The sequence below is a fragment of the Caenorhabditis remanei genome, chromosome III, assembly GCF_010183535.1.
Source record: "Caenorhabditis remanei strain PX506 chromosome III, whole genome shotgun sequence".
Classification (NCBI taxonomy): Eukaryota; Metazoa; Nematoda; class Chromadorea; order Rhabditida; family Rhabditidae; genus Caenorhabditis; species Caenorhabditis remanei.
The window spans coordinates 11,262,542-11,283,520 of NC_071330.1; the positions used below are offsets into that span (position 1 = coordinate 11,262,542).

At 38.0% G+C, this 20,979-nt stretch overlaps 4 protein-coding genes across 4 annotated transcripts; 2 read left to right on the forward strand and 2 right to left on the reverse strand.

Moving 5' to 3' along the window:
* Window positions 1-1,486: 1,486 nt before the first annotated feature.
* On the forward strand, window positions 1,487-9,091 carry GCK72_010762 (uncharacterized protein; the record flags this gene model as incomplete). The annotated part of the gene is made up of 13 exons (XM_053728022.1): window positions 1,487-1,615; window positions 1,661-1,843; window positions 2,337-2,425; window positions 2,472-2,606; window positions 4,699-4,765; window positions 4,820-5,038; window positions 5,084-5,227; window positions 5,380-5,648; window positions 5,698-5,876; window positions 7,199-7,260; window positions 7,315-7,577; window positions 7,628-7,736; window positions 8,828-9,091. The coding sequence occupies 13 exons, from the start codon at window positions 1,487-1,489 to the stop codon at window positions 9,089-9,091; spliced, it is 2,112 nt and encodes a 703-aa protein (XP_053587599.1).
* A 7,160-nt stretch (window positions 9,092-16,251) lies between these two features.
* Window positions 16,252-17,741, reverse strand: GCK72_010763 (uncharacterized protein; the record flags this gene model as incomplete). Its single annotated transcript, XM_053728023.1, has 2 exons — window positions 16,252-16,515; window positions 17,712-17,741. 2 exons carry the CDS (start codon window positions 17,739-17,741, stop codon window positions 16,252-16,254), a joined length of 294 nt encoding a protein of 97 aa, XP_053587600.1.
* Window positions 17,742-18,254: 513 nt separating this feature from the next.
* Window positions 18,255-19,230, forward strand: GCK72_010764 (uncharacterized protein; the record flags this gene model as incomplete). The annotated part of the gene is made up of 4 exons (XM_003111545.2): window positions 18,255-18,269; window positions 18,317-18,535; window positions 18,637-18,963; window positions 19,021-19,230. 4 exons carry the CDS (start codon window positions 18,255-18,257, stop codon window positions 19,228-19,230), a joined length of 771 nt encoding a protein of 256 aa, XP_003111593.2.
* A 193-nt stretch (window positions 19,231-19,423) lies between these two features.
* GCK72_010765 (uncharacterized protein) lies at window positions 19,424-19,953 on the reverse strand (the record flags this gene model as incomplete). The annotated part of the gene is made up of 3 exons (XM_003111487.2): window positions 19,424-19,541; window positions 19,588-19,696; window positions 19,743-19,953. 3 exons carry the CDS (start codon window positions 19,951-19,953, stop codon window positions 19,424-19,426), a joined length of 438 nt encoding a protein of 145 aa, XP_003111535.2.
* Between the last annotated feature and the right edge of the window lie 1,026 nt (window positions 19,954-20,979).

The window sequence follows — 20,979 nt, forward strand, 5'->3', positions numbered from 1 at the left end:
CGAATTTGCATAACTATTGAAGTCGTGATAAAACTCGATATGAAACTTCGGAAAACTGATTCTGAAATCTCAAACTAAAAGTGATGTGTCCCTTATATATATATATATTTATTGACAGAATTAAAATATCGAAAGGAATACATTAAAAAAGGGGGAGACTAGATACATTCCTCACGAGATAATATGAAGGAAAATGTGTGAGAATTGGAATAGGGGGTAAAATAACCGGGAGAAAAATTAATGGAGTTAGCAAGTTTGAGGAAGAGAAGAAAACCGGGGGAGAGCATGACAATTAACTAAAATACTAAAAACGGGTAATATAGGTGTTAAGGAGAGTTTCGAATTCAGATGGAGAAAGGAATTGGGGGACATTAGCAGTAATAGCATTCCAAATTGGAATGGTGGATGCAAAAAAATCGGGGATAGAGGGATGGCAACAAATTAAGGTCATGGGACGTCGAAGTGATTGAGAGATTTTGACATGAAATTTAAGGTTGGGGAAAAAAAAATTAAGGTTTGGGTCCCTGCTCATATTTATAAAAATCTGAACACAAATCTGAATCTTCAGCCTGTGTTCAAAACACAACCATTTTTGCAAGTGAAGCATTTCCGTACCGTCAGTCTTCTGCAACACCGAACAATTAACTAGAATCCTTCTTGTTTTTCTGGGACCGGTTTCTACCAGATATCCAAATATCTGAGCCAATAGTTCCGGGTCAGATGGCATTTGCCAACTAGTTGATACCCAAAATAAAGTTCGCACACTGTTCACTCAACCATCTTTTAATGAACTCATCCTCCCGTAACTTCCCCCCTCTCAAATCAGAATATCAACATCAGTGAGACGTCTTTCCATTTCTCACGTCACCAGCCTCATTCTCAAAGAAGAATGCAAATGAGTTACGACGGTTGTATTCCGGGTTACAACTCTTTCTCTGAGAACTTTCATTATTACTATCAATTCGGCTACTTGTTTGCTGCAATATGTATAAACTACCGTATCCTCTATGTGATTTGGGTCTCACACCGACAATTCTACAGTACTCAATCATTTTATAATCTCTATAGTATTGACTGTTCGATAAGTATATTAGCAATGTGCATCGAATTGTGCTGTACTCGATTATTTCTTTACTTCCCTCAATTCTGTGTTCCTCTTTCGGAAATTGTTGTGAATTCTCCAATTTTTATGAAACTTTATTATTGCTCTGTTAATTATTTCAAGGCTGTCAAACCAGTTATTCATATATTTATCGCGGTGAATCGAATGAGTTGTGTTATGTTTCCGATCACTTATAGTCAGGTAAGCAAGCCAAGCGTTTGATTATTTGATCTACAAGATTCTCTGTTTATAGAGAAGGGTTTTGGTAATCTTTGAGACTTAAAAACTTCTAAAATTGATCATCCGATGATCAGATGAGTGGGATGCAGATTCACATGAATCTCACGAACTTACGGATCTCATTTTCAGAATTGGTCAAACAAAATGCGCATTATGATTTCTATAATTATTGTTGCACCGTTTCTTGTAATCTGGAATACTCTTATCAGCAGAAATTACTTGGCATTTTTGAACGGAGGATTCTCGATTACTTACGAGAGAAGAGTTTCATGGGTGAGTAGATCAACAAGGGGGAATTGCAAAAGAGTTGAATTGCAGGCTTCATTATCCTTGATGCAATTCTCACTGATTATAGTCACAGTTCTTATTACAATGGTGACAACAATCATCACTTTTTATAAAATGACTACTATGAAAAAGAGAATAAAATCTTCGGAGCGATCACTTTGTATTGCTGCTGCGTTGATATCTGTTGGCTTTCTATTGGAAGCGATGACAGAGGTTTGTTTTCAGACAATCACTATGCATTTGATCTACAGTAAAGAGACTAGTCAGACCAACAGTAATTTAGCTTCCAGATAGACACTAGATTTCTTAACTTTGTTCACTCCAAGTTGTTGTTTGCATGTGAAATTCAGATTCATGATCTTTGAAGCTTTGAAATTTTACTCCAAATAACCAAAAAAATAGTTGGTCTTTCAAGTGATTACCTATTTTCGTTACATCAAAAGCGAGACATTTTGGCCATTTTGATACCCCACAAAAAGCAAGGAGAGTATTTGAATTTTCGAACGATTCAATATACAGTTATACATAATGTATTTCGACCTATTAGTACGGCACGCTTCTTACGCTCTACTGTAATCGAAGAAAATTGTATGCGAAATTGAGAGACTCGAAGAAAAAGAGACATTTTTCAAAAGCATTTCGGTGGAGCGCAGTTGTAAGAACTGTGCCGAGCTAACAACTATCGTTACCAACTCCTATTTTTCAGAGTTTCTTTGCATTTTTCAAGGACGCTCCGTGGCTGATTACTGTAATGGCTTACATATTCAACACAACATGGGATATTCTGTTTGTTGGGTGAGTCTTCTGCATAAACTCCAATTCTTCACTCACTTGTTTCCAGATCCCCTCTCGTCCTTCTCCTCGTAACAACCCAATTCCGTGACCATGTCCTCGGAATCAGAATTGAACGAACTCAACGTGTCTCATCAATCAATAATGCTTTACATTTCCATCACACTCATCATACGATGACAAGGTATTTCGTGTTTTGTATGCTAGAATTTCCAGAAATTTGTATTTTCTTCTGACTGAAGCTGTGACGTGAATGATTTCTGGATCAGAATTATTCTTGGAGTGGGGGAGTAGAGAAAACAAAAAACGAATCCGGTTTTCTGATCTCAATTCAATTTTCACAGAATACATGCAAAAGACGAGAACTCAAAAGGTTCAATTCTTTCCATATCATTGCTGAATTAGCACCGCTTCACCGAAAGGATAGATGAACTTTCGTGATTTTGAGTTTTGAGATTTGGAGTGAGGGTGGATGAGCAAGTTTATTTTTGAAGGTGTCTGTCTTCTCTTGTACTTTGAAAAAGTTTTGAAGCTTGTAGCGTATTTTTGTAGCTCTTTTTGCTGGTTTTTTCCTCATAGTTTTACCTTTTCACAATTTTAGAGATGCTCAAAACAAGCACAGGTTATATTTTAGCTTGTTTAACTGACTAAATTTCTATTAGCCTATTCCTACCTCGGAGCTGCTCAGTAGTGTTGTAACAGATTTTATATTTTTGACAATATTTTGTTTTTCTAGCTTAACATTTTTCCATTATTCGATTCTCAAACGTTCGTAAGACTCCAAGCTCTTCGTCATTTGTGGCACTGAACAATTTTCACTCTCCAGATATTAATCTTCTGAAAACATTTCCAATTCAAGTTGTCAACCAATTATGCCTCTTTCTAGACAACAGCTGATGTGTGTAGCATGCTAAAAGCAGCTGATAATCTAATATGCAACAAAAAAACCACGTTTCGATCTTTCTGACATAAACAACCTCTTTGGAGTTGCTCCAAAATAACTTTTCTATTCAATAACTCAAAAAATTTAATTTCTTTTTCATCTGAATTGCTTTCAATTCATTAGAATATGTTCCTTTGAGAATTGGTTTCCACGGGCAACCTGCTCTCGTTCTCTCTCTACTTTCACTTTTCAACTCAATCTCCTTAAACCAGTATTTTCGAAATGAGTGTCACCTGCTCAATCTCTTCTATTCAACCATCAATTAGACACTTTTTGAGATACTCTTTCCTTTCTCATTCAACTCTTTTCTAATCTCTTTTCTCGGCTTCTCTCCACTTTCTTGCTATTGGAATAAGTTATGTTATCGATATAATCAGAGAAAGGAAAACAAGAAATTGATAGAATAACAATTCCCGCTTACTTTGTTTTTGAGATCTTTTTGCATTTCTTGGCAAAAAAAATAACAAAAAACTAGAGATGAATAGAAGAATCGAACCTTTTTTTATATGATTTTAGTTTGGACTAGCATGCGATTTGCGCAAGACTCTTGTAAGTTCATTAAGGAGTTCAGTGAATTTAAAATAATTTCTTGAGCGCAGAAAATTGAAAACTTTCAGGGAATTTAGTCACAGAATGGTGTTCAAATCTGGTAGAAGAGCAAGAGAGAAACCTTAAGTGCGTGGGTTGTGATTAGGAAACCAACCGGCTTACGTTCAATAAAAATGTTCAACACATGTACCGTAAAAATGGCACCTGTATTATAACGGCGCCTTCTTCATGCTCAAAATTTACCAGTAGTATTCTCTTGGACATTTTCCATGATTCTGATCAGCGTAATTAGTAGAGCATGTAGAATGCAGAACGTCTAGAAAATTGTTTTTGTAAACTTTTAGAAGTCTCAAAAACCCCAACACTTCTCTGGAAGGCAGTTGAAAAATATAACTGCATGCTATTATATATTACTGTCCTTTGATATACTGAAATTATACGAAAACATATTGCTTAGCTCCATGTCTTCAACAATGATATCACCTTCTTTTTCTTCATGACTTTTCAATTGTTTACCATTCTTTCCCTCCCCTTAATAACCCCTTAATTATCCGTACTCTTTCAGCTCTCAAATCGTCTCATAACTACTGCTTCAATCAATTCTTCCCTCCTCCAACCCACTCCATATTTTCAAAATGCTGGCCAACCAGCCAGATTTTGAAAATTTTGGGAGGAACTGCAGTGGAAACTATCACACTTTGACAGAAAATTTCAAATACATAGCTTCATGTTTCTATCTAATTCCAACTTTTGCTCTTCTGGTCAGAGTAGTTATGGTTTGTAGATTTCGGTATAGAGAACAGTATCAATATAATTTGTGTTATTGGATTTTCACGGCGGATTGTGTTGTGGTAATGACGCTTTTCGATATATATTGAAATATTCACTTAATTTTCTACTTTCAGTCCATGATCTACATTATTCTCGACCTGATCATCATCCGTCCTGCTCTATATATTCCTCAATTGTGCTCAACGTTCTCTCCGATCTTTATCAATCATCCGATTCTGAACCATATCATCTTCCCTCTCTATAATTACTGTCGAGTATTCAAAACAGTTTCTCAACCGGGAATGATTTTGTGTCGAGTGCTTTGTGTTCATCTCTTGACTGCACATGATGAGGTGAGTACTCCTAAGTGAGATCAGAAAAAACTGACACGTTTTCAGATAACAAAAAGAAATATGCCACGTGCTATGGTCACCGTTTTGACACTTCCATTGGTGGTCATCTTCAACACAATTATTTCAGAGAAGGAGGTTGTTTTCTGGAAAGGAGGATTCTTCACTATTTATCATAGAAAAATTGAATGGGTTAGTGAAAGATGCCAAGATTCTAGGAGAGGGTTACAAGAGTTTTCCGTTGTGTTTTATAGAATCCGGTGTGCTTTTTCTAAATAGATTTATTAAAGTTTGCTTACTCTCACTTCTTCTCCAAAATTCTTCAAACTTTTTTGTTATTTCAGCTGAGCCTGTCAATGCTCCATCTCTCATTCATTCTCTGTGCAATTCTGATTATTCTAACCTCAACGTTCTTCATTTATCGAAAACTCGTTGTGATCCAGTCGGATGTCATGCCCGCACGCTCTCTCATTTTCAATTCCTCATTTTGGGTTTTTGGCTTCATTCTGCAAGGCACATTCCAGAGTTATTATGCAATATTCAGACATAGCTCATGGTTTCCATCTCAGATTATTGATATGCAATTCTTCATTTTCGATGTAATGACTGTTGGGTGAGTTGCGGGAAGTGGATGAGACGTCTATAACTATTTCCATTTCCAGATGTCCAATCATCATGGTTCGATTCGCAAAAGAGTTCCGAGATCAAGTACTTTTCGGGAAACGATATCCGAAGTCTCAAGATCTCAACCAAATTCAATTGATGTCGATAGAAATGCAAGAGAAAGAGAAAGAAGCCGCACGAGAAGCACGTCACAGGTGTCAGACTCCAAAATTTGATAGTATTCATTGAAATGTTTCCATTTTTACTTTTCCCTATTTGCCGTCTTCTGTAAATATAATATGAATTTCCCATTCGCTGGTGTTCCCGATTCTGGTACCAAAACAATAACCATACTCCCCTTATTTCCCATATATCAGAATTGTCATATATCAAAATCAAAAAGACTACATTTTCCTCTTCATTAGCAAGCACCCTCACATGATTTACACTCATTCGAGCATACTTTTTAAGAATACGTCAACTTTTCATTCCATCTCTTCATACCTTTTCTCCTACCAACTCTCATCAATTTTCCCGATGGCCAACTCAACTGCATTTTTGGGATGTAGTCATTCCTATTCGAATGTCGAAGAGAATCTGAAATTATTCGCTCAACTTGTCTATTTAGTCCCCGCATTTTTATTGATTGGTCGTATGATTTATGTGATTAATTTTGTGTATAAAGATGATTTTCATGATCAAGAGAGATTCTGGAATTTGTATTCTACTGACTTGATTTTGGTGGGTTTCAAGGGGGTGGCTCAAACTACATGTATCTGTTTGTCCGGATGCCCAAACATAGAAGTAGAAACATTTTCGTTCTTCTCCTCCAAACTTTTGAAATTCGGGGAAGAGAAAGGGATTCCGAATCAGAAGTTATAGGTTCTAGTTTTGTTTAGCTGTGTTAGTTGGTGTAGAATCGGAAATTCTCTTTTTCATTCTTATTTTTTCTTCTTTTTTGAAATCTGGGGAAGAAAAAAGGTTTTAGGATGGAAAAAAGGTATTAGTATAAGAATATTTAGAAAAATACTAATGAATCTGTAGGTTTAAATGAAAGAACCCCGAAAAATATGATCGTTTGGATAGAAGTTGATCACTTGATTCACAATAGACCACTAACTTTTTCTAATTTTTTGGTATTCTAAAATTTCAGTGCTCCCCTGAATTCAAAAAGAGCCAGTTCCTGAACCGGCCAATATTCGAGTGAACATCATCGATATGCGAGGATACTCATTTGTTCAAATTTAAAATTTCAGAGTTGGTTCAACCTACTCCTTGACATATTCTACTATCGCCCCTCGCTTTTCATCCCTCAATTCTGTGAATCCTTCTCATTTTTCCTCCGTGCCAACCCTCTCCTCATCGACATCACTTTCCCTCTCTGGTATTATTTCCATGTTGGAAAAATGGTGACTCAATCGTTTCTCTGCATTGAAAGAATGAGTTACAACCTGTTGAAAACCAATGATTATCGGAAATTGTGGAAGCATTTATCGACTGTTTCACTCTTTCTTGTTTTCTTTTTTCCGTTTACTTTGATTTGGAATATTCTATTATCAGATAAGTACATTCAATATTATTATGGAGGATTTCAACCGAATTATGCAAGGAGAGTTAATTGGGTGAGTTAACTCTAGATTTGAGCTGCGTCGGCACTGAATATGAAATATTTCCAGTTTGGAACCACCGCATGGCAATTATCATACATGCAGATATCGATGGGCATCACTGTTATAACTAATCTGATTTCGGCATTTCATCATTTCAAAGCATATCAAGAGAAGAATCCATCCCAGTTATGCATTATTTGGGGTGTCATTTCAATCGATTACATTTTCTGTGGCTCTATTTTCTGTTTTCTCAACAAATCCTTCGCTTTTGAATACTCAAATCTCATTTTTATTCTCGTTTTTCTAGTTTGGGATGGATTTAATATCATGTGAGTTTTTACTGTTTTCTTGTGAGTTCTAAGTGAAATCATCTTTTCAGAAGTCCTGCGATAATGATTGCAATGAATAAGAATTTACGAAAAAATGTATTCGCAATCGAGTACGAAGACGAGGAGAATCAGATAGCACATTCTTCACTTCAAATTAAAGTTTAATATAGTTTCTTTCAATGAATCTCTTAACGTCTCGCGTGTTTTTCTCATTTACAGAACAATCGGTACTTTATGGTTTAACGGGTGTTTATTTAATTAACGGGTGTTTATATAATAGACGGGTGTTTTGAGAATTAACGGGTGCAATACCAAAGTCTAAGAATAAACGGGTGTGTATAAATTATTTTTTCAGTAGTTTTCATTTTTTCTGTTCATTCACTGTTTCACCATTTTTAGCTATTTTCTATCGTTTTACATAATACTTTTAATTATTTGGTGCCCAATCACTGATAAGTGTCTTCTAGCATCGCACGCGTAAAACTGATGAAGGGTTGTTACTCGATACGCTGTACTGTATTATCACGGCATGCTTCTTCCAACCGCGCTCTACCGAAACCAAAGAACATTGTGTGCAAAATTGAGAGATGTAGAGAAAAAGAGACAATTTTCAAGGGTATTTTGGTGGAGCGCAGTTGTAAGAACTGTGCGGAGCTAAGAAGTGTGGAAACATTTCTAACGCATCATTTTTCGATTTGAGCAGGATATCCGCAATTTTTGAGGTGATAGACCAGTTCCAGAACATTGTTGATGCGAGTCTCTGAGCTGGAGCATAGTGCTGGATACTTGCAAAGCAATCCACATTCCGTTCAACCTTGGAAAATGGGATATTTGAAGAGTAGGCTGATAACAACACCTAAACATGGTTTTGCCAATGGAATACTTTAACCAATTGTGAACTACAGCCAATTTGCAGCAGGCTTAGATAAGTTTTTCCCAACTTAACCGGTATCAGGATACCTTAAGAAAGCTTTGTAAGTCATAGACTATATTAGCCAGGCATTTTTGTCTATCTGAGACATTTTCTGCTAACTTCCGGGAAGTGTCAATAAGACATGATTTACACATTCTCAGCCAATTCTAATCAAGTTTAGTCTGTCTTAACCGATCTCAACCGATCTGAACTGATCATAGCCTAGCTTAGTGGATCTCAGACTATCTCAGCCAATCTTTGGCGATCTAAACCATTCTAAACTAATATAGTCCCACTTAACTATCACTACCCCATCCCAAACACTCTTACCTTCTAGCGACAAGGTGACCATCACCTACCAAAAGCAATACACCGACATCCATTCATCAAGAAGATCGTCAGGAACCACGTTCGTGTGCTCGTCTACTACGGTGACACCGGCATGGCATGCAACTTCATAATGGAACAACAGTTCGTCGATCAGTTGGGACTCCGTAGAACATTGAAGAAGACTCCATGGAAGTTCGACAGACAAATCGCTGGATTCAAGACACTCTTCGATGGGCTCAGTTCATTACTATCCGCGGAGCCGGACATATGACGCCACAATGGAGAGCACCACAGATGTATTACGCTGTTCAACAATTCTTGCTCAATCATCCACTTTAAGTTAATCTATGATAAAGGCGGCGTTATTAATTTTTTGATGACTAACACTCTTTGGTTATCTATTAAAGAATATGCTCGAATGAAAGGTGGCTAAACTCAGAGCTTAAAGGGGGCACCGGCATTCCAAAAATTGAGATTTTAATAGGGCTCGACTCTGAATTTTCGGCAAAAGAAAAATGTCTTTCGGAGCCAGGTCCGAAAAATTAGCCTATAACGAGTTATGACGCTTCAAACCCCTTCAAACTAATTTCTACACTGGGAGATTTCAAATTCGCGCTTGCATCAGCCGGGATCATCATAGCCAGCATATCTTCAGTCTGAAAGTTTTTTTTTAGCAGAACTTACCAATTTTGGAATCCAATGCCCGACAAACCCGTTTTCCTTGTTTCCGAGTTGTCTATCATCGTTGCATCTAGTGTATTGTCCTTGTCGCTGAGTCTAATCCTTGATACCGTCATTCGTCGTTGCATCGGTTGATTTTTTGAAAAAAGTGTTAGGGAATTAATTAAATAGAAAAGGAAGAAAGTATCACGTTTCTTAATATTGAAATTTCAACACACTCTAGATCGGGAGGATTCAAATTCGCGTCTACTGAAGTACACCTCAGCCCGGATAAGTATAGACCTCACGCAGCGTAACTGACCGTGTCTAACCGGAACCGACACAGATAAGAATGGTGGGGGAAGTTAATTGAAAATAAATTACCCAATTTTTATACCTTTTTTTGTTAAAATTTTGATATTTTCTAGATCGGGAGGATTCAAACCCGCGTCTACCGTGAGAAAACCCACAGCCCGGATAAGTATAGACCTCACGCAGCGTAACTGACCGTGTCTAACCGGAACCGACACAGATAAGAATGGTGGGGAAAGTCAGTAACATAAACAGTATTCTCATAGGGCACTTACGGATTTTCAAATCTCAGCTTGCGTTCATCTCTCCTCGTTGGGACAACAATCGATTAGTCACTGAAGTTTTCCTTTTGCCGATGTGCAGGCCGTCTTTATCTCAGCTTGAGACGCGGTGCTGTAAGAAATATTCGAATTAAATATACATGATATAAAATGCTGCAGAAAAATGTAAGCAATTGAAAAAACAGGGAGAAGGACCTTCTTGTAGGCCGGAATAAGGGGAGTATGACTGAAGACTGGCCAACTAGCAGGTGTGAGCAGGGGGCGGGACTTAACACAAAGAGATTTCCCAAGAAGATATGAGAATTCAAGACACTCTTCGATGGACTCAGCTTCATTACTATCCGCGGAGCCGGACATATGGCGCCACAATGGAGAGCCCCACAGATGTATTACGCTGTTCAACAATTCTTGCTCAATCATCCACTTTAAATCGTTAAATCGTTAAATCGATGATATGAAGGCGTTATTTATTTTTGATGCTTTTCTAATAACATTTTTTGGTTATCTAATAAAAGGTGGATAAGCTCAGATTGAGTTACGTATGGTGAATGAGGAGAATAGGAAACATCCCTACAAATCTATGTTTTTTTAATTACAAAAGACCACTTTTGGGAGAACTCAAACTTGCGCCTGCTGAAATAAACTCTCAGTCCGGATAAATATATCCCGCATAACTTCGGTCCGAGTTTGAAAAGAACTTACCAATTCTGGAATCCATTGACTGATGAACTCGTTTTCCTTGTATCCGAGTCGTCTCTCATCGTTGACTCGAGTGTATTGTCCTGATTCCATCATCCGCCGTTGCAATGGTCGATTTTTTGGAAAAAAAAGCGTTAGGGAATTAAATTGAAAAGAAGAAAGTATCTTATTTCTTAAAGTTGAAATTTCAACATACTCTAGATCGGGAGGATTCAAACCCGCGTCTACCGTGAGAAAACCCACAGCCCGGATAAGTATAGACCTCTCGCAGCGTAACTGACCGTGTCTAACCGGAACCGACACAGATAAGAATGGTGGGGGAAGTTAATAGAAAATGAATTATCCTATTTTTGGATATTTTTATGAAGTTCTGATATTTTCTAGATCGGGAGGATTCAAATCCGCGTCTACTGAAGTAAACCACAGCCCGGATAAGTATAGACCTCACGCAGCGTAACTGACCGTGTCTAACCGGAACCGACACAGATAAGAATGGTGGGGGAAGTCAATATAACATAAAGAATATCCTAATAAGGCACTTACGGATTTTCGAATCTCAGCTTGCGTTCATCTCTCCTCGTTTCGACGTCAATCGACTAGTCTTAATCACTGAAGTTTTCCATTTGCTGATATTCAGGCCGTCTTTATCACAGCTTGAGACGCGGTGCTGTAAGCAATATTCGAATTAAATATACATGATATAACATGTTTCAAAAAAATGAAAGCAATTGAAAAAACAGGGAGAAAGACCTTCTTGTAGGCCGGAATGAAGGGAGAATGACTGAAGACTGGCCAACTAGCAGATGTGAGCAGGGGGCGGGACTTAACACAAATAGATTTCCCATGGAGATATGAGGACAGATGACATGTATGTGAAGAAGAAGAATGGCCCAGACAATAGACGGAAGGAGAGACAATTAGTTGACACGGTCACATTGGATTAAGACACCTGCTGTTTGTTTTATCTACCGCAGTGGGAATCAATAACAGGGGGGGGGGGGGGGGGGGTCATGAGAGAAAGGGGTTTGAGAAAGTTTTCTAATTTGAATTTCCTTCTAGAAGTGCCTTGGCATTTTGTACAAGTACTTTGATCTCAAAAAATTCGTCAGTACAACCTCATCTCTAGATAAAATGAGTCATAAGTTAACCAAGATAACTTATCAGACTAATTTGATTCCTTGAGAAAAGGAACACTTTACAATTGCCCTTGGTTTTTAATGTTCTCTCTCCCTATCCAAATTTTCTGGGGTGAACAAGTGAAAACCATTGAATCACTGCTACGAGATGTATTTAAATTATTCTGATCGATCCGTTCATCGATTATTCAAGCTTACTCAAATGCAACTTGGGTTTTCTAATCGTCTTACTTATATTTTCGCTGCACATAAAATAATTGAGTTTTCTGATATAACAATAACAGGAACATAATGATTCACAAAAAACTCTTACTTGATTCTATCAGACTAGTCAAATCGGAAGAGCCAGGTAACTAGGAGGAATACATCCAACTCTCATTCACAATCACTTGGTTTTGCCGGTGTTCCCATTTTCATTCCTACCAGGGCTGTGCGGCAACAAGTTGCCGGTTGCCGAAAGTTGCCGAAATTGCCGAAGTTTTAGTTGCCGAGTTGCCGTTGCCGAATTCGGCAACGGCAACTCGGCAACAACGTTAATTTTTCTTTTCGTGATAAATTTTTGAAATTTCAGAGAAAATAGCAGTGAAACGGCTGAATCTGGTCAAGAACCGCGGAAAATCTCGCTATGTGCCTTTAACGTACTGTAATCGACTTTCGGCGGTAACCAAAAAAATCTTGATTTTGTCTCATTTGTAGATTTTCGTTATTAGGTTTGAGTAAACATAGCTTTTTATGAGACTCTAGTAAAAAATACTACTGTTGCCGAAAGTTGACGAAAGTTGCCGAGTTAAAATTTCGGCAAGTTGCCGAAATTTGCCGAAGCATGAACTGGCTAGATGCCGAGTTGCCGAAAAAAAACAGCTGTTGCCGCACAGCCCTGATTCCTACCGGTTGGTGACCTCACTTTTGGTATCATCCGATATGAGTTACTGTAGGAAAGTCTTGATAAACCTACTGAAACTCGCTTTTTAATTCAACCAATAGCTTAAACTCTCTCAAAAATCACATCTCTTTTTATAATCATAATGGAGTTTGCCGAACGTTCACTTAAAAACGAATTGTGAAATTTTATGTAATCTCTGGGCCCCTTCTGGTTTTTTACACATCATATCTCCCATAGCTCTATATCTTCTAGCATATATCAGAAAACTCAATTATTTTTTGTTTTTTTTTAAATAGAAATACCAGCCAATGAATTGTAACTTGAATTGACAACTGTACTGATTTGCCTTTTTGAAACAGGAAAACTAACGGTTTCTGAGAAGTGTCTTTTAGTTAGTTGCAAGTGCAGCGAAAATATAAGTAAGACGATTAGAAAACCCAAGTTGCATTTGAGTAAGCTTGAATAATCGATGAACGGATCGATCAGAATAATTTAAATACATCTCGTAGCAGTGATTCAATGGTTTTCACTTGTTCACCCCAGAAAATTTGGATAGGGAGAGAGAACATTAAAAACCAAGGGCAATTGTAAAGTGTTCCTTTTCTCAAGGAATCAAATTAGTCTGATAAGTTATCTTGGTTAACTTATGACTCATTTTATCTAGAGATGAGGTTGTACTGACGAATTTTTTGAGATCAAAGTACTTGTACAAAATGCCAAGGCACTTCTAGAAGGAAATTCAAATTAGAAAACTTTCTCAAACCCCTTTCTCTCATGACCCCCCCCCCCCTGTTATTGATTCCCACTGCGGTAGATAAAACAAACAGCAGGTGTCTTAATCCAATGTGACCGTGTCAACTAATTGTCTCTCCTTCCGTCTATTGTCTGGGCCATTCTTCTTCTTCACATACATGTCATCTGTCCTCATATCTCCATGGGAAATCTATTTGTGTTAAGTCCCGCCCCCTGCTCACATCTGCTAGTTGGCCAGTCTTCAGTCATTCTCCCTTCATTCCGGCCTACAAGAAGGTCTTTCTCCCTGTTTTTTCAATTGCTTTCATTTTTTTGAAACATGTTATATCATGTATATTTAATTCGAATATTGCTTACAGCACCGCGTCTCAAGCTGTGATAAAGACGGCCTGAATATCAGCAAATGGAAAACTTCAGTGATTAAGACTAGTCGATTGACGTCGAAACGAGGAGAGATGAACGCAAGCTGAGATTCGAAAATCCGTAAGTGCCTTATTAGGATATTCTTTATGTTATATTGACTTCCCCCACCATTCTTATCTGTGTCGGTTCCGGTTAGACACGGTCAGTTACGCTGCGTGAGGTCTATACTTATCCGGGCTGTGGTTTACTTCAGTAGACGCGGATTTGAATCCTCCCGATCTAGAAAATATCAGAACTTCATAAAAATATCCAAAAATAGGATAATTCATTTTCTATTAACTTCCCCCACCATTCTTATCTGTGTCGGTTCCGGTTAGACACGGTCAGTTACGCTGCGAGAGGTCTATACTTATCCGGGCTGTGGGTTTTCTCACGGTAGACGCGGGTTTGAATCCTCCCGATCTAGAGTATGTTGAAATTTCAACTTTAAGAAATAAGATACTTTCTTCTTTTCAATTTAATTCCCTAACGCTTTTTTTTCCAAAAAATCGACCATTGCAACGGCGGATGATGGAATCAGGACAATACACTCGAGTCAACGATGAGAGACGACTCGGATACAAGGAAAACGAGTTCATCAGTCAATGGATTCCAGAATTGGTAAGTTCTTTTCAAACTCGGACTGAAGTTATGCGGGATATATTTATCCGGACTGAGAGTTTATTTCAGCAGGCGCAAGTTTGAGTTCTCCCAAAAGTGGTCTTTTGTAATTAAAAAAACATAGATTTGTAGGGATGTTTCCTATTCTCCTCATTCACCATACGTAACTCGATCTGAGCTTATCCACCTTTTATTAGATAACCAAAAAATGTTATTAGAAAAGCATCAAAAATAAATAACGCCTTCATATCATCGATTTAACGATTTAACGATTTAAAGTGGATGATTGAGCAAGAATTGTTGAACAGCGTAATACATCTGTGGGGCTCTCCATTGTGGCGCCATATGTCCGGCTCCGCGGATAGTAATGAAGCTGAGTCCATCGAAGAGTGTCTTGAATTCTCATATCTTCTTGGGAAATCTCTTTGTGTTAAGTCCCGCCCCCTGCTCACACCTGCTAGTTGGCCAGTCTTCAGTCATACTCCCCTTATTCCGGCCTACAAGAAGGTCCTTCTCCCTGTTTTTTCAATTGCTTACATTTTTCTGCAGCATTTTATATCATGTATATTTAATTCGAATATTTCTTACAGCACCGCGTCTCAAGCTGAGATAAAGACGGCCTGCACATCGGCAAAAGGAAAACTTCAGTGACTAATCGATTGTTGTCCCAACGAGGAGAGATGAACGCAAGCTGAGATTTGAAAATCCGTAAGTGCCCTATGAGAATACTGTTTATGTTACTGACTTTCCCCACCATTCTTATCTGTGTCGGTTCCGGTTAGACACGGTCAGTTACGCTGCGTGAGGTCTATACTTATCCGGGCTGTGGGTTTTCTCACGGTAGACGCGGGTTTGAATCCTCCCGATCTAGAAAATATCAAAATTTTAACAAAAAAAGGTATAAAAATTGGGTAATTTATTTTCAATTAACTTCCCCCACCATTCTTATCTGTGTCGGTTCCGGTTAGACACGGTCAGTTACGCTGCGTGAGGTCTATACTTATCCGGGCTGAGGTGTACTTCAGTAGACGCGAATTTGAATCCTCCCGATCTAGAGTGTGTTGAAATTTCAATATTAAGAAACGTGATACTTTCTTCCTTTTCTATTTAATTAATTCCCTAACACTTTTTTCAAAAAATCAACCGATGCAACGACGAATGACGGTATCAAGGATTAGACTCAGCGACAAGGACAATACACTAGATGCAACGATGATAGACAACTCGGAAACAAGGAAAACGGGTTTGTCGGGCATTGGATTCCAAAATTGGTAAGTTCTGCTAAAAAAAAACTTTCAGACTGAAGATATGCTGGCTATGATGATCCCGGCTGATGCAAGCGCGAATTTGAAATCTCCCAGTGTAGAAATTAGTTTGAAGGGGTTTGAAGCGTCATAACTCGTTATAGGCTAATTTTTCGGACCTGGCTCCGAAAGACATTTTTCTTTTGCCGAAAATTCAGAGTCGAGCCCTATTAAAATCTCAATTTTTGGAATGCCGGTGCCCCCTTTAAGCTCTGAGTTTAGCCACCTTTCATTCGAGCATATTCTTTAATAGATAACCAAAGAGTGTTAGTCATCAAAAAATTAATAACGCCGCCTTTATCATAGATTAACTTAAAGTGGATGATTGAGCAAGAATTGTTGAACAGCGTAATACATCTGTGGTGCTCTCCATTGTGGCGTCATATGTCCGGCTCCGCGGATAGTAATGAACTGAGCCCATCGAAGAGTGTCTTGAATCCAGCGATTTGTCTGTCGAACTTCCATGGAGTCTTCTTCAATGTTCTACGGAGTCCCAACTGATCGACGAACTGTTGTTCCATTATGAAGTTGCATGCCATGCCGGTGTCACCGTAGTAGACGAGCACACGAACGTGGTTCCTGACGATCTTCTTGATGAATGGATGTCGGTGTATTGCTTTTGGTAGGTGATGGTCACCTTGTCGCTAGAAGGTAAGAGTGTTTGGGATGGGGTAGTGATAGTTAAGTGGGACTATATTAGTTTAGAATGGTTTAGATCGCCAAAGATTGGCTGAGATAGTCTGAGATCCACTAAGCTAGGCTATGATCAGTTCAGATCGGTTGAGATCGGTTAAGACAGACTAAACTTGATTAGAATTGGCTGAGAATGTGTAAATCATGTCTTATTGACACTTCCCGGAAGTTAGCAGAAAATGTCTCAGATAGACAAAAATGCCTGGCTAATATAGTCTATGACTTACAAAGCTTTCTTAAGGTATCCTGATACCGGTTAAGTTGGGAAAAACTTATCTAAGCCTGCTGCAAATTGGCTGTAGTTCACAATTGGTTAAAGTATTCCATTGGCAAAACCATGTTTAGGTGTTGTTATCAGCCTACTCTTCAAATATCCCATTTTCCAAGGTTGAACGGAATGTGGATTGCTTTGCAAGTATCCAGCACTATGCTCCAGCTCAGAGACTCGCATCAACAATGTTCTGGAACTGGTCTATCACCTCAAAAATTGCGGATATCCTGCTCAAATCGAAAAATGATGCGTTAGAAATGTTTCCACACTTCTTAGCTCCGCACAGTTCTTACAACTGCGCTCCACCAAAATACCCTTGAAAATTGTCTCTTTTTCTCTACATCTCTCAATTTTGCACACAATGTTCTTTGGTTTCGGTAGAGCGCGGTTGGAAGAAGCATGCCGTGATAATACAGTACAGCGTATCGAGTAACAACCCTTCATCAGTTTTACGCGTGCGATGCTAGAAGACACTTATCAGTGATTGGGCACCAAATAATTAAAAGTATTATGTAAAACGATAGAAAATAGCTAAAAATGGTGAAACAGTGAATGAACAGAAAAAATGAAAACTACTGAAAAAATAATTTATACACACCCGTTTATTCTTAGACTTTGGTATTGCACCCGTTAATTCTCAAAACACCCGTCTATTATATAAACACCCGTTAATTAAATAAACACCCGTTAAACCATAAAGTACAGAACAATCATGGTAGTTGCTACGTAGATCATGCCTAGGACGTGTTCTTCAATCAGAACTTTCTCAATTTCCAAATCAGCAGTACTGTAGCGCTCATTCTCTTGATTGGAGGGCTAATTATAGGCAGTTAATGAAAAATGCATAAGATTCGGAGAGGTCGTATTCAAACTTACGAAAACTGGGTTGTGCTGGTGCGTATTCATTGATTCTAAAATAATTTTGAATTATCACCTTCGTTTCGAGGAGTAGGAGTTCTTGACATATCACAAAATTACTCACTTCCTCGTAATTCCTTTAAAAGACTTCACCTGTTTCCCATATCCTCCGTCATCTCAACTTGTCGTCTGTTAACATTAACGGATTCGAAGAGACAAAAAACAATACAAAACTCACCTGCCAATAGCTGAAAAAATGGAGAGGTCTGAATCTGAAAACGACCAAAAGAATAAGGAGATAGAGAAATCAAATGGCTTCTCCAATTGCCACCCATGACTTCTGATTGGTGCTAATAACGCCTTCTGATGTCTGGAAACTTTTCAGATATATTCGAAGAGGGATGTGACTCCTCATACCCTCCGTTTCTTGAAAACTTGAAATATATATTCCAGTTTCTTTATATGATTCCTGGTATTGTAATCCACGTTCGGATACTCTCGATTATGTTATTTATTCATAGAAAAATTTACATGAGTCAATCGTTTTTCATCATATTCTCAATGGATTCTTTAGCTGTGAGTTTTTTTTTCAGTATTCAAGGTCATTAGAGCAATCATTTCAGAGCATAACCCAATTGATAATTGATGTTTCCATCCAAAGAGTCACTATTTACATCCCTCAACTCTGTCCATTTCTATATTCAACTTTCGAGACTTATGCATTCATTCCAAATGTTTATTTTATTGTTTACAATTACATGAGAGCTGCAAAATCTGTTATTCAAGTATTTCTGACAGTCAATAGAATGACTTGTGTTCTGGCTCCTTTGAGATATTCTAGGGTTGGTGGAAATTTCTTTTCTCAAAGTTTTCGGTCTGAAAGAGAATGCAGACCTGAGCAACTCAAATGAAACGCTCTCTGTTATAGAATATCTCGTTGCAGATCTGGAGGAAATTCATCCCGTTTGCCATTGGAATCATTGCTTTATCCCCATTTCTTGTCATCTGGAATGTCATTATATCCGATACATTTCCAGCATCAATATTCGGAGGTTTCACACTTGCTTATACGAAAAGAGTTCGATGGGCTAGTCTCTCTTTATTTCAAATGACTTTGATGATATTCTCATTGATTATCACTATTTTCACATCTTCCATTACTCTTTTCAAAATGAGAAGATTGGAAAATCGGTTGAAAAGTTCGGAAAGAACACTTTGTCTAGCTTCGTTTTATATGTCCACGGCGTTTTTGAGTGCAGCTGTTTTTCAGGTGAGAACAGACATCCGGACAGAAAGACCCATAGACTTCTGAATCCATGTTTTTCAGAGTTACTTTGCATTCTTCAATATCGCTGCAGCATCCACAAATCTATTTTATTTCCTTCAAGGATTCGCGTTCGACGTTTTGAACGTTGGCTCTCCGATAGTGATGATTCTTATCAGTGGACAACTGAGATATCATGTTATTCCTGTCAAGCAGTTGGCTCCAAAGCATTCAACAGTCGTCTCAGTTTCTTCAGTCAGTCGGAAGGGTTAGATGGTTTTTTTTGTTAATTTTGAAGTGGCTAAATAGTTTTGTTGTTCTTCGATTGTTTTTGATATGCCATTTTAGAAAGCAATGTCTTCAAAAATTGAGCAAATTTTTTGAAATTAATAAACTTTCTGAATCTTACAACAACTTTCCTGTGTTTTCACCAATTTATCCAAACCCAAAAAACTTTGAAAAAGATTCAAACATCGATAATATTTCCATTCTTGATGACGTGGCGTATGACGTCATTGTGAGCAGCAATACGGTAGATGATGTGCTCCCAAGAGTTGGCCGATAGAAGGATGAAGTCAGCATTTCTGGAAAATAAAAGTTTCAGAGAGCTCTCTATCTTCAGTATCCTACCTTCCTCTAGCAATAGCTCCATGAGTTTTTCCTCTTCCAATTGAATGGGCGGAGTTCAAAGTGGCCGCTGTCAGAGCTTCTGGCATTGAGAGTTTCATAGTGACACATGCTGAAATTCAGGGATTTTTCCAACTCAAAGTTTCACAAAAGCGAACCAAAATGCATAATCATCGGCATTGCAAGACAGTAAGCATTCGGATTGAAATCTGATCCCAATGCAACAATCACTTTGTTTTCAATCAGTTTTCGAGCTGGTGGAGGAGTCAAACGGAGGATGAAAGCAGTCGATGGGAGGAGAACAGCCACTGATCCAGATTTTGACATTGCTTGAATTCCTTCTTCTGAGATTTCTTCGAGATGAGACATTGCACGAGCCTGAAATTTGATTGGTTTCTTCATCTTAATTTTTTTTAATCTTTATCACGTTTTCTATTCGAAGTTCAGCTTCAAACATTCTCCAGATCACTAAACAATCTAACTATACACATTTCCGTTTTTGCATGAGTGAATCTATATTTATTTTACAATTTACACGTGGAAATTGTCCAGAGATATCTATAGAAGTTCTCGATGAGCCAATGCAATGCCTCATATTCTGTACTTTCCGAAAATTTGAAATTCTTTACTCAATTCGCCTATTTAGCTCCGGGAGTCCTTTTTCAGCTAAGGATTCTTACTGTTATTTGGGGTACTCATCACCATATTTACTCGAAAAACTCATTTTTCAGAATATGGTCACTGGACTCCGCGGCGGTATGTTTTTAGGAGAAGCCTAACAAAAATTAAACTAATCATCCGATTCGGATATTCCAGAGTCTTCTTCAAATGTTTCTTGACGTTTCCTTCTCCAGAATTCACATTTATTTCCCACAACTTTGCCCACAATTTGCTGAATTTCTGGAGACTTATTGGATGATTCCTCATATAATCTATCCTCTTTACCTGTATGGTTTCACTGCAAAAACTGTAATTCATGCGTTTCTTTCTATAAATAGAGCGAGTTGTGTTTTGATGCCAACAAGATATTCTCATGTGAGTTTGAAAGAGGAAAAATGAAAAATATTGTGTTTAGATCTGGTCTCATCACATGAGAAAAGTTATCATTTTCATAATGTTATACCCATTTTTGTTACTATGGAACGTTATAATATCAGAAAAATATCTGGATTATATCTTTGGAGGATTCGTGATCAGTTACATTAAGAGGGTGCCGTGGGTGAGTTTGATATCTGAACAGCTTCTGTTTTATAAAGTACCGGGCAAAGAGATAACATATTTTCTCTTTTTCAGTAGAAAATGCCCAACTTTGAGAGAGTGCCATGGGAACACTAACTGTCCCAGAGAATAAGTTTTTATGAGATCGAACAGACCAAGAGTAGAACTATATTTTTG